This window comes from Bos mutus, chromosome 4 (assembly GCF_027580195.1).
Source record: "Bos mutus isolate GX-2022 chromosome 4, NWIPB_WYAK_1.1, whole genome shotgun sequence".
NCBI lineage: Eukaryota > Metazoa > Chordata > Mammalia > Artiodactyla > Bovidae > Bos > Bos mutus.
The window spans coordinates 50,499,119-50,511,569 of NC_091620.1; the positions used below are offsets into that span (position 1 = coordinate 50,499,119).

General features: G+C 41.4%; 1 protein-coding gene across 2 annotated transcripts in view; it reads right to left on the bottom strand.

Moving 5' to 3' along the window:
* Window positions 1-4,457: 4,457 nt before the first annotated feature.
* The window catches only part of HIBADH (3-hydroxyisobutyrate dehydrogenase), a 108,617-nt gene continuing 100,623 nt past the window's right edge, over window positions 4,458-12,451 (bottom strand). For both annotated transcript variants that reach the window (XM_070369467.1, XM_070369468.1), the window contains one exon: window positions 4,458-5,432. In XM_070369467.1, the coding sequence (XP_070225568.1) occupies window positions 5,274-5,432 (159 nt within the window). In that variant the 3' untranslated portion in view covers window positions 4,458-5,273. The remainder of the gene's footprint in view (window positions 5,433-12,451) is intronic.

A 12,451-nucleotide genomic window follows, 5' to 3' on the forward strand; every position in this document is an offset into this window, starting at 1 on the left:
CTGTGTTATTATGAAATTCACCTTATGCCTCAAGGTCTAGGCTGCATGATAAAAAAGATCACATTTGGAATTGCTGTACTCCATAAGGTGGAAGATGTGCATGCTTTATCTGCATGCAAGTTGATGTTTAAAGTACGTTCACATGAGACTAAAGCTTGCTACCCGAAATGCGTATTTTGATTGCACAAGTTCTTAGGTCAAATATCATAAGCTAACCTTTTGACTAAGAAAATTGTGTAAAAGTTCCACACTCTGCAAGTGTCTAACAAACTGCATCATTTATAACCCAAAGGAAAATAAACTTGATCCGCCAAGGAAGAATCTTTCAGGAAAAAGTTCATGCAGATCATAGTTAACCTAATGCAAATGCAATGCCGCTGCTTCCACTCACTCGGTCTTCTATTGAGCTCTTATTTGATGCCAGGTGCTGACCTCAACACAGGGACTCAAAGCTGAATAAGATACATTCTGTGCCCTCAAAGACCTAACATTCTGTTTAGAAAACAGATGAGCAAACCAGCAAACATAATGTAAGAGGAAAGTCCTATGATGTAGGCTGGATCAACAAAGAGCTATAGAAACAGGGGAAATGACTCAGCCTGAGGTGGCCAAGGAAGGCCTTTTAGATGATACGGTGCCTGAGCCAGTGGGTCAGGAGTGTAGGAGAAAGGTATTTCAGGTGAAGGAAGCAGCATGTGCAAAGGTCCCGAGGTGTGAGAAATGTGGCATGCTTGGGAACCGGCAAGTGCTGTGGTTCACAAGCTGGGGCCCACAGGGTGCCATAGAGGAAACAAAGGGCGACAGTCTGGTGAAGTAAGACAGGAGCCAGAGGATGAAAGGCCTGACTCCCACACCAAAGGCTTCAGGCTGCATTTGAGGCTCAAAGGTGTTAAAGCGAAAGTGAAAGTGATAGTCACTCAGTTCTCTTTGTGACTCCATAGACTATACGGTCCATGGGATTCTCCAGGCCAGGACACTGGAGTGGGTAGCCTTTCCCTTCTCCAGGGGATCTCCCCAACCCAGGCATCAAACCCAGGTCTCCCAAATTGCAGGCAGATTCTTTACCAGCTGAGCCACAAAAGGTGTTCTGCAGGGAATTTTAGCCTTCCACTTCTCCTGCAGTGGGGGAACAAACAAATTGGGGAAGAACCAGATTGGTGGCTAAGAAGCAGCTGCAAGTCTACAGAGTCAGAAAGATGAGTGGTTGCTTAGAGTTTGGGGTTAGGGCAAGGAGAGCCTGGCAAGTGACTAAATGAGATTTGAGGGTGGTGGTGATGGCTAAGGGTCACTAAATCATACATTTAAAATGAGCAAATTTTATTGTACGTAAATTATACCTCTGTGAAGTTCTTAGGAAAAAAAGAAGTAACCACAAAGAAACCCAAGTATTCTAGACAGGAATCCATGAGGGTGTGAAGCAGGTATGAGAGATTTAGAATCTGCTTTGGAGAATGGGTGGAGGAGAGAGCCTCAGGGATGCTTCCTGGGAATCTGGATGGACAGGGACAAGGAGAAGAAGCAGGTCAACAGGGGAGGATGTGGGGCTCAGGCTTGATACACTGAATTTGAGGTATTTAGGGAATACCTGAGCAAGGCTTCTCAGATGCCCATGATTGACATCAGCGTGCATTAGTAGTCTGCTCCTCTTCATGGCCAGTCCTCCACAGCATGGATACACCACGGTGTGTTTATGCAATCGTCAGTTGAGGGGTGTTTGGATTACTTCCACTTTTTGCATATTATGAATACTGTTGCTATAAACATTTATGGTCAGGTTTTTATGGAGGTGTATATTTTAACTTTTTTTGAGCGCTTTCTAGGAGGAGAATCACTGGATCACATGGTAACTCCATGTTTAACCTTTCAAGGAACTGCCAAACCATTTTCTAAGGTGGATGCACCGTTTTACAGTCCTGGCAGCAATGTTATGAGGGTTCTACTTCCTCCACATGCTCGTTAACACTTGCAATTGTCCTTGACTCACGTTTTGTTTCAAGTTTCCAAAAGAGCACTTAATACTAAGCTACACTATTGATGATAACTTTGTAGATGAGAAAGCTGATGATCAGGAGGGTGACTGATACAGATAACGCTTATAGGTCACTGAAGTCCTTTCCAGCACTAATACTTATTCTGTTGAAAAAAAAGTATAATTTTTAATTATATTTAATTGTAGTATTTAACTGCAATACTACTCTATCCTTCATATAAGATGCTGGCAGTTTGACACATGATTTTTATGCTGGTTTTTAGTTTTCAGAGCTCCATCCATGCCTCTACCTTTCTCCTCTCACTACTCAAAGACCCCACTTAGCAAGCATCCTCTTTTGTGCATCATTACTTTACCCCTCTCTGATCATTTCACCTCCGTCAGCATAACCCTATAACACCTCCCATCCTAAAAATATAATGAAACTTCCTTTGACCCCATGTTCCCTACCAGTATTTATCCCATTTGTCTTCTTTCTATAGCAAAACTTGAAATTTGCCTCCATTCATTTCTCTCTTCCCATTCCCAATCTTATTTTTAACACTCCACCAAAACACTTGTCAAGAGTCAACAATGACTTCTATTTTGCCAAATCCAAATGACTAATTCTCATCCCTTATATTACTCAACTTGTCAGTAGCTTTTGATACAAATAAGCATTCTCTCCTTATAGTGAGTCTTGCATTTGGCTTCTGGGACACTGCTCCCATTTTTTCCCCTACCTTACTGGTCATTCAGTCTCATCTGCTGGTTCTGCCTCATGTTCCAACCATTAAAACCTAGAGTAAGATGGGGCTCGGTCCTTGGACCTGCTTTTTCTCCACTTAGATGTCTATCATAAACTCCTGATTTTTTCTCCTATACCTCTCCCAATCCTCCCTAAATTCTTCTCCCACAATCTTGTTCTCATAGTACATGGCCACACCTTTCTTCCACCTTCTCCACCAACCTTGGAGTCATCCTTGACTCCTTTTCTCTCTCCCCATCCATCTTTATGTTTAGAATCTGACCACTTCTTGCCTCTTCCATCTTCATCATTCTGGTCCCAGCCACCATCATTTCTCACCTGGATTATTACCATTGCCTGCCTGGTCTCCTTGCTTGTACCCTTTCCCCAGTAGTCTGTTCTCCACACCACAGCCAGAGGGATCCCTCTAAACCAAACTCTTTCATGTGCTGGCTGTGATTTAGGTTGTTTGCACAATGGTCCCATACTGCCCCCTTCTCCGTGTCCACATCTTATGCAACCCCTCCCATATTGACTCAGGGCTTTGCTAGGTGACCTGCTTTAACCAATGGGACAATACAGCCATAAAGCAAGCAGAGGCTTGAAAAAAGCTTGTTCACTGGGACTTGTCCTATGTTGCTGCTGGGAACCTTCTGCCACCAGGTCAACAAACCTGGATCTTCCCAAAGGATAAGTGACCATGTGGACAAAAGCCTCAATCATTCCTGCTGTCCCTGCTACATGAGACCAAACCACAGCTGCCAGCTCCAAATGAGTTAGCCCAGTCAGAAGAATAACATAGCCCACGTTGAGAATCTTAAAAAATAATAAATGCTTGTTATTTTAAACCACTAAACTTGGCAGTTTATTGGTTACCTTTCACTTTTGCTAACTGACATGCTACGTTTCACTCAGAATAAAAGCTACCATCCCTACATAGCCTCCAAGGTCCTACACGATCTGGTTTCCCTGTCTATGACATTTCACAGTTCTGGCCTCCTTAGTCCTCATGTATCTTATGCTGTCCTAACTCAGGGCCTTTGCACTTTCTGTTCCCTGTGCCTACAATGTTCTTTCCCAGATACCTATATGGCTTGCTCCCTCGCTTCTTTCCTATCTCTGCTCAAAGGCCACACTGCCCTTACCTGCCTAATAAGGTACCCCTACACTCCCCATCCATCTCCCTCACCCAGCTTTATTTTTCCTTTTAGTTCTTATCATCTGACATACACATTCAACACTTATTTCTTGTCTCTCACACCTCCTCACATATACACCTAAGAGACACCAGAATTTATGGTCTACAAGGGCAGGACTTTATGTTTTGCTCATCACTGGAGCCCTAGCACTTACAATAATGCCTGGAATTTCTGATCACCAGGAAAACGATTAAAGTAGCAGTACTTTGCTAAATCTGGTGTCTAGGTATATGGCCTGGAGTATTTCTAGGGGCTGTGATGGGGAAAAAAAGCAACTGTGCTGCCTATTGGGACATAATTACATCTACTGCAGGCCAAATTCCTATAGTACCCACGAACCAGAAAACAAACAAAGACTCATTAAGGATGCAGGCAGAGGGGAGGATGGGGGCTGCCCACTGGCCAGTTCACACTCAGTTCCTTTTGACCTGCCCTCCCTTCCCCTCATCCCATCCTTTCCCCATTAGTCGACAACACCAATCTGTCAGGTCATTTGACTGTTCACCAAAAAGGTTAGGAAGACACAAAAACTCCAAGGAAGTATTATCAGCATAGAAATTTATTTGAATTCAAAATAATATGGTTATATTTAGGATAATGTAATAATTATCTAAAGCATATATCATTGGCTCTGAAACAGTTCTAAAGAAGTCATTCTTCTGAAGTCAAAAAATATGTAGTAAGAATGTACAAGGAAGCAAAAATATATTTAAAAAAAAAGTTTGCTGAGTATTGGGAGTTGTTACAAGAGGGGCACACTGAGATACTATAACAGGGTCCAAATTACATAACATGCAGCAAGGCATTCTCTTGCTTTATCAACTCTTGGAAAATAAACCATAACCTCAATGCAAGACCACCACCACTGGGTTAACAGGATGAACTTCCTGAGGGACACAGGGAGTAATTCACTATACTTTCCCTTTCCCTAACTCATTTCCTCATACCAATTTCTTCTCCTTCCTTGAGGATAGGTTTTATCCTGTTGAAAAAAATTGGTCTTATTTGTGAAAGTGAAAAGTGGAGTAAATAATATCCTGATTGAAGTAGGCAACGTTTCAGCTGAAGATGCTCAGGAATCAAACTTTTGAAAAAGGTCAGTTGGCTAGCTAGCAGAGACCATCAGTGGCTTGCAGAAAAGGAAAAAAAAAAAAAAAAATTCAGGTACTAGGTGTTTTCTAAATAGATAAAAACAATAAGCAGTTAAAAATGGGTGAAAACTCCCAGGGTTTATTGTGACCTAGACAATCAAAAGCAGACAGGTGACCTCTGATTAAGCCCATTTACTTGTGAAGTGAGCTATAAGTGGCTCCAAGAGAGTTTGGTTTCCAACAGTGTCCCCAGCCAAAGGGCAAGTTCAGAATGCCTCCTCCTCTCGTAGAAACTGGAACACGGATGAGAAGTCTTTTTTTGAGTAGCCTTTTGCACACATCATCCTGTAGATCTGATGGGCTTGACTGCCCAGAAGGATTGGGCTCTTCGTGCTGGTGGCAGAGTCTTGTGCTAATCCCAGATCCTAAATCAAACAAGGGTGGAGGGAACACATTGAGGCTGTGCAGTTAAGGCTCACTTCGGAATTGTGGCTCCTAATGCTTGGGTTTCAAAGAAGAAAAAATGAAATCTGAAAAAATAAGATACTTACAAGAATGACGTTAAGTTATCCGTGTGTGTGTGTGTCTATAAATATTTGATAAGTGCTATCTTACAGCTACAAAACTGCTCCAGAGACAAACCTTGATTTCTGAGTGTCCTCTCCACTCCTCCACAAAACCTATCTGTTTTGACTCTGGACAGGTATGTTCCTATCCAGAAGAGACCACATAGAGAAATGCTTTTTCACATCTGCAGAAGCCTGTAAGCCTAAGACAAACCCCAATATGAAATTAAGCATGATGAAATTATCAATGATGAAAATATCCATTCAATCTCTTAGCACATATTTAAAAAATCCTGTGTGCTAGACACTGTTCTAAGTGCTGGTGATACGTAGTCATAATAAAACCAAGTCATTATTCTCAGGAACTTAATGTCCAGTGTGGAAGACAGACAGGAAAACAACTGCTGAACTTCCAGATAATGACAAGTGATGAGGAAAAATAAGCAGGGTAAGGGGTCAGGAAGTCATACATAGCAAGGGGTAGAGTGGAAGGAAGAGAGTTCTGATTGATGAGATGTTTAGGGAAGACCTCCCGAGGTGAAGACACTTGACCTACGATGTGAATGTGAGGGGGCAGTGAGCTGTTTGGAGAGCTGGGGGAATAAAGTTTCAGGCGGGTGGAAGAGCAAGGGAAAGGCCCCGCAAGAGGCATAGCTTGGATGTTCAAGAAACAGTAAGAAGGCCAATGAGACTGAACTAGAGTGAGCAAGGGGCTGGGGAGGGTAATGAACCTGGGGATGGGCAGAGGTGGAACAAGAAAACTTTATGATGTTTGGTGAGAAGGCTGGATTTTCTTTCAAGTGCAATGGACAGTCAGCATCACATCAACCCTTTAACATCTCTGAGAGCTAATGCTTCATTCTGAGAGTTTTAGAAAACTTATGGTTGTTTAAAAATAGACAAAAGCTAACATTATAAATTTTTTACAGTTAAACTGTGGTGAATGATATCTTCTACTAAGAACAGAATCTTGTCCCACCTTGAAATATGTAGGGTAAATGGAAGACAATGAAGGCATGGATAACTGAAATAATATTCCCCACATTTCATTTTATTTGTGATTATATAAGAGCTGCACAAGTGGCAAAACCGACTAGATTGCCTTCTTACTGTTACCATCCTCATTGCCTCATCAACAGAAAAGTCAACAAGCAATGAAAAAGGAGGCAAGATCAGGACCATTTGTATTCTTTGAGGAACATTCTTGATAAATGAGCAGTTATGGATACCATCCATTCAAAGGAGGAAATGATTCAAAGAAAAAAGAAGAAAAGTTTAAAGAATGGGTTAAATCTCTAGCTGCTTGGATATGTATGATGCTATAGGTGTTAACATGATTTTGTGCTTACTTATATATTTTCACATGCAAACACATGGATTTGGAAAATCTACTTAACCTAAAACTTGTCTATAACTACTCACACATTTAACAAATGTGGGTGAATAAGCTACATTATTGCTTATACCTGGACAAGCAGATAATCCTCTTGTCAACATCATTTTGCTGCATATCTGCAAGATGCATTTATTTAAAATGACAGGAAATCGGCATAGAAAGACTGCCTGTAATTTTTAACCTAGAAATATAACTAGAATATAAAAACTTAGAGTAAACATAACATATTGAGGAGAACACAACATTATTGAGAAGGAAAGTCTATTAGAGGTTTTCAAATGGGCAAGTAAATATCCCAAATAAGAGCTAATAAAACCAAAAAAAGAAAGCTAAAATAGCTTTGCTGGCTGCTACCTCAGAGGACAGACATTCTAAAAAGAGAAAGGTGATTTAGTCTATAAAACTCTAAGTGGTTTGTCTGTCCTGAAATGTAAGAAAAGAAGGCATGCTTTGAAGTCTGTAACATGTAATCTAAAACAAACAAATGCCCCACTTCACTAATCAAATAAAAATATTTATGAATTCATGAGCTCAGTGGGTGGTTCAGGGGAAAAAATAAAACAATTGCAAAAGTTTTCAACAAATTAATGAAGGACCAAGTCACTGCATTTTACAAGGAGACAGGTACATTAAGTAAGTAACAACAGTGGTCATGATATTCCGTAAGTTGTTCCTTAGAGGCCATCAGAAACAGACTTTTAGGTTGAGGAGTTTTTGGATGTTCTAATTATGTTCTGATTATATACACACCCTATATTAGAATTTTATGATGTTAAGAAATAAACATATAAGCCTCTACTTTAAGAACACACTAACATTATCTCTCCCAACATAATATGATCTAATAGCAGTCAAGCAAAATATCTCCTAGTAAGTTAAGACCTTGTCATGGTGAAGGGGCTTGCATAACTCAATGAAGCTATGAGCCATGCCATGCAGGGCCACTCAAGATGGACATGTCATAGTGCAGAGCTCTGACAAAATGTGGTCCACTAGAGGAGGGAATGGCAAACCGCTCCAGTGTTCTTGCTGAGAGAACTCCATGAACAGTATGAAAAGGCAAAAAAGATATGACACAGAAGGAGGAGTCCCCCAGGTCAATATGCTACTGGGGAAGAGTGGAGAGCAATTACTAATAGCTCCAGAAAGAATGAAGCAGCTGGGCCAAAGTGGAAACAACGCTCAGTTGTGGATGTGCCTGGTGGTGAAAGTAAAGTCTGATGCTGTAAAGAACAATATCGCATAGGAACCTGGAACGTTAGGTCCTTGAATCAATCAAACTGGACGAGATCAAGCAGGAGTTGGCAAGAGTAAACATCAATATTTAAGGCATCAGTGAACTAAAATGGATGGGAATGGGCAAATTTAATTCAGATGACCATTATATCTACTACTGTGGGCAAGAATCCCTTAGAAGAAACAGAGTAGCCTCATGGTTAACAAAAGAGTCCAAAATACAGTACTTGGGTGCAATCTCAAAAACAACAGAATGATCTCGGTTTGCTTCCAAGGCAAACCATTCAACACCACAGTAATCCAAGTCTATGGCCCAACCACTAATGGTGAAGAAGTTGAAGTTGACCAGTTCTATGAAGACCTACAAGACCTTCTAGAACTAACACCAAAAAAAGATGTCCTTTTCATCATAGGGGACTGGAATGCAAAAGTAGGAAGTCAAGAGATACCTGGAGTAACAGGCAAGTTTGGCCTTGGACTACAAAATGAAGCAGGGCAAAGGCTAACAGAGTTTTATCAAGGAAAGACACTGGTCACAGCAAACACCCTTTTCCAGCAACACAAGAGACAACTCTACACATGGACATCACCAGAGAGTCAATAAAAATAAGATTGATTATATTCTTTACAGCCAAAGATGGAGAAGCTCTATACAATCAGCAAAAACAAGATCAGGAGCTGATTGTGGCTTAGATCATGAGCTTCTTATCGAAAAATTCAGGCTTAAATTGAAGAAAGTACGGGAAACCACTAGGCCATTTGGGTATGACCTAAATCAAATCCCTTATGATTGTATACAGTGAAGGTGATGAATAGATTCAAGGGATTAGATCTGGTAGAGGGTCTGAAAACTGTGGACAGAAGTTCATAACACTCTATAGGAGGTGGTAACCAAAACCATCCCAAAGAAAAAGAAATGCAAGAAGGCAAACTGGTTGTCTAAAGAGGCTTTACAAATAGCTGAGGAAAGAAGAGAAGTGAAAGGCAAGGGAGAAAGGGAAAGATATACCCAACTGAGAGCTTCCCAGGTGATGACAGTGGTAAAGAACCTGTCTGTCAATGCATGAGATAAAAGAGACACAAGTTCAATTCCTAGATTGAGAAGATCTCCTGGAGGAGGGCATGGCAACCCACTCTAGTATTCTTGCCTAGAGAATCCCATGAACAGAGGAGCCTGGAAGGCTATAGTTCAGAGGGTCACAAAGAGTTGGACATGACTGAAGCAACTTAGCATGCACACATATCCAATTGAATCAAGAGTTCCACAGAATAGCAAAGAGAGATAAGAAGGCCTTCTTAAATGAACAGTGCAAATAGAGGACAACAATAGAATGGGAAAGACAAGAGATCTCTTCAAGAAAACCGGAGCTATTTAGGGAACATTTCATGTAAGGATGGGCAGGATAAAAGACAGAAATGGTATGGACCTAACAGAAGCAGAAGAGATTAAGAAGAGGTGGTAAGAATATATACAATTACACAAAAAAGATCTTCATGACCCAGATAACCACGATGGTGTGATCACTTACCTAAAGCCAGACATCCTGGAATGTGAAATCAAGTAGGCCTTAGGAAGCATCACTACAAACAAAGCTAGTGGAAGTGATGGAATTCTAGCTGAGCTATTTCAAATCCTAAAAGATGATGCTGTTAAACTGCTACACTCAATATGTCAGCAAATTTGGAAAACTCAACAGTGGCCATAGGATTGGAAAAGGTCAGTTTTCATTTCAATCCCAAAGAAAGGCAATGCCAAAGAATGTTCAAACTACTGTACAATTGCAGTCATTTCACATGCTACTAAGATTATCCTCAAAATCCTTCAAGCTAGGTTTCAGTAGTATGTGGACTGAGAACTTCCAGATGTACAAGCTAGGTTTAGAAAAGCAGAGGAACCAGAGATCAAATTGCCAAAATGTGGTGAATCACGGAGAAAGCAAGGGAAAAACATCTACTTCTGCTTCACTGACTATGCTAAAGCCTTTGACTGTGTTATTACCACAAACTGTGGAAAATTCTTAAAGAGATGGGAATACCAGACCACCTGACCTGCCTCCTGAGAAATCTGTATGCGGGTCAAGAAGCAACATGGAACGACTGAGTGGTTCAAAACTGGGAAAAGAGTACAACAAGGCTGTATATTGTCACCCTAGTCATTTAACTTATATGCAGAGTACTTTGTGTGAAATGCAGGGCTGGATGAATCACAAACTGGAATCAAGATTGCTGGGAGAAATATCAATAACCTCAGACAGATACGCAGATGATACCACTCTAATGGCAGGAAGTGAAGAGGAACTAAAGAGCCTCTTGAAAGTGAAAGAGCAGAGTGAAAAAGCTGGCTTAAAACTCAACATTCAAAAAACTAAGATCATGGCATCCAGTCCCATCACTTCATGGCAAACAGATGGGGAAACGATGGAAATAGTGACAGATTTTATTTTCTTGGGCTCCAAAATCACTGCAGACAGTGAACGCAGCCATGATATTAAAAGATGCTTGCTCCTTGGAAGGAAAGATGTGACAAACCCAGACAGCATGTTAAAAAGCAAAGACATCACTTTGCTGACAAAGGTCCATATAGTCAAAGGCATGGTTTTCCAGTAGTCATGTACAGATGTGAGAGCTGGACCATAAGGCTGAGTGCTGAGGAATTGATACTTTCAAATTGTGGCGTTGGAGAAGACTCTTGAGAGTACCATGGACTGCAAGGGGTCAAACTAGTCAGTCCTAAGGGAAATCAGTCCTGAATATTCATTAGAAGGACTGATGCTGAAGCTGAAGTTCCAATATTCTGGCCACCTGATGCATAGAGCCAACTCACTGGAAAAGACACTGATGCTGGGAAAGACTGAAGGCAAAAGGAGGCAGTAGAGGATCAGATGGTTAGATAGCATCAGTGACTCAATGGATATGAATTTGAGCAAAATCAGGGAAATTGAAGGACAGGGGAGCCTGGCATGCTGCAGTCCATGGGGTCACAAAGAGTCTGACACAACTCAGTGACTGAACAACAACAAATAGCCTCATCTGCCCAAGCAGGTACGATTGCTTTCATCAGTAGCATGAATGGGGATTTTTTTAACCTCTATCAATTTCTCGACACAAGTCTCATCATCTATACTGTGTTTCACTAACAGCTCTCTGAGGTGATGAAAGCATTTCTGTGTAAATTCTCTCATTTTAAGCAAAATTCAGAAGTCTTGTTCTTTGTAAGGGAAATGACACCTGCATTTTACAGAGAAAACAAGGGCAAAAGAGAACAATGTTCATATGTTTTACTACTGAATTGTCTTATGCTACCTTCTACTATCAAGGAAATAATTTTTAAGGACCTCAGTAGGGACAGATTCTTCCTGGGCAGGGATACTGGAGCAAACAGTGGAAGGAGAGGTGTGACACAGGGTCAGCTGCAGTTGAGACCCACAATAAAGCCAGCACTGCTCACAGGCCACTTGGTAGCTGCTTCTTCAATTGGAGCCATTAGTAGTACTTGGGAAACCAAACAAGCTAACAGGCCACAACCTACTTCACACAGATAGAGAAAGCAAACCGGGCATAAATGCGGTTCTTTCACTCTTCTGTGTCCTGATAAACGACCCTGCAGCTTTGTGAAAACAATCCGCTTAAGGAGCTACTTTCTCCAATAAAAGTAACACAGCACACTACATCAATAAAAGCCTGTGTGGAAGATATGCAAGCCGAAATACAAGGTACAGACTGGCATAAAAATTAGTGTTTTCTTAAATGAAACATGAGGAGAAATGAAACTACAAAATCCACAAAATAAGAAACATAGTTTCAAACCTGGCTTCACCCAACCAATATTTCAAATGAGCTGACAATGTGCCAAGGGTCAGGCTGGAGGTAGAGGAAGCACTGAGGTAGGCCTGGGGCAGACCAGGCGCAGGGCTGCCAGGGAGGGGAAAACAAGGGGCCAAATGAGTCCCATGCGGCTAAAGCAAAGGAGGGGAGTGGGAAGCAGAGATGAATCAGGAAGGAGAGCAAAGGCCTTTAAGAAAACGTGCAGAGACGGACTTTAACCTACAAGCAACTGGAAACCACGAAAAGAGACTTAACAGGAGAGACGACATAATCAGGTTTTTACATTTTAGGAAGCCCACTCTTTGCCATGTCATGGAAAATGAACTGGAGACGATGAGAATGAAAGGCAAGGAGACCAGTTGAGGGCTGAGGTGGCAGCATCCAAATGAGGTTCAGCCAAGGCACTGGAGGTGGTGGAGAG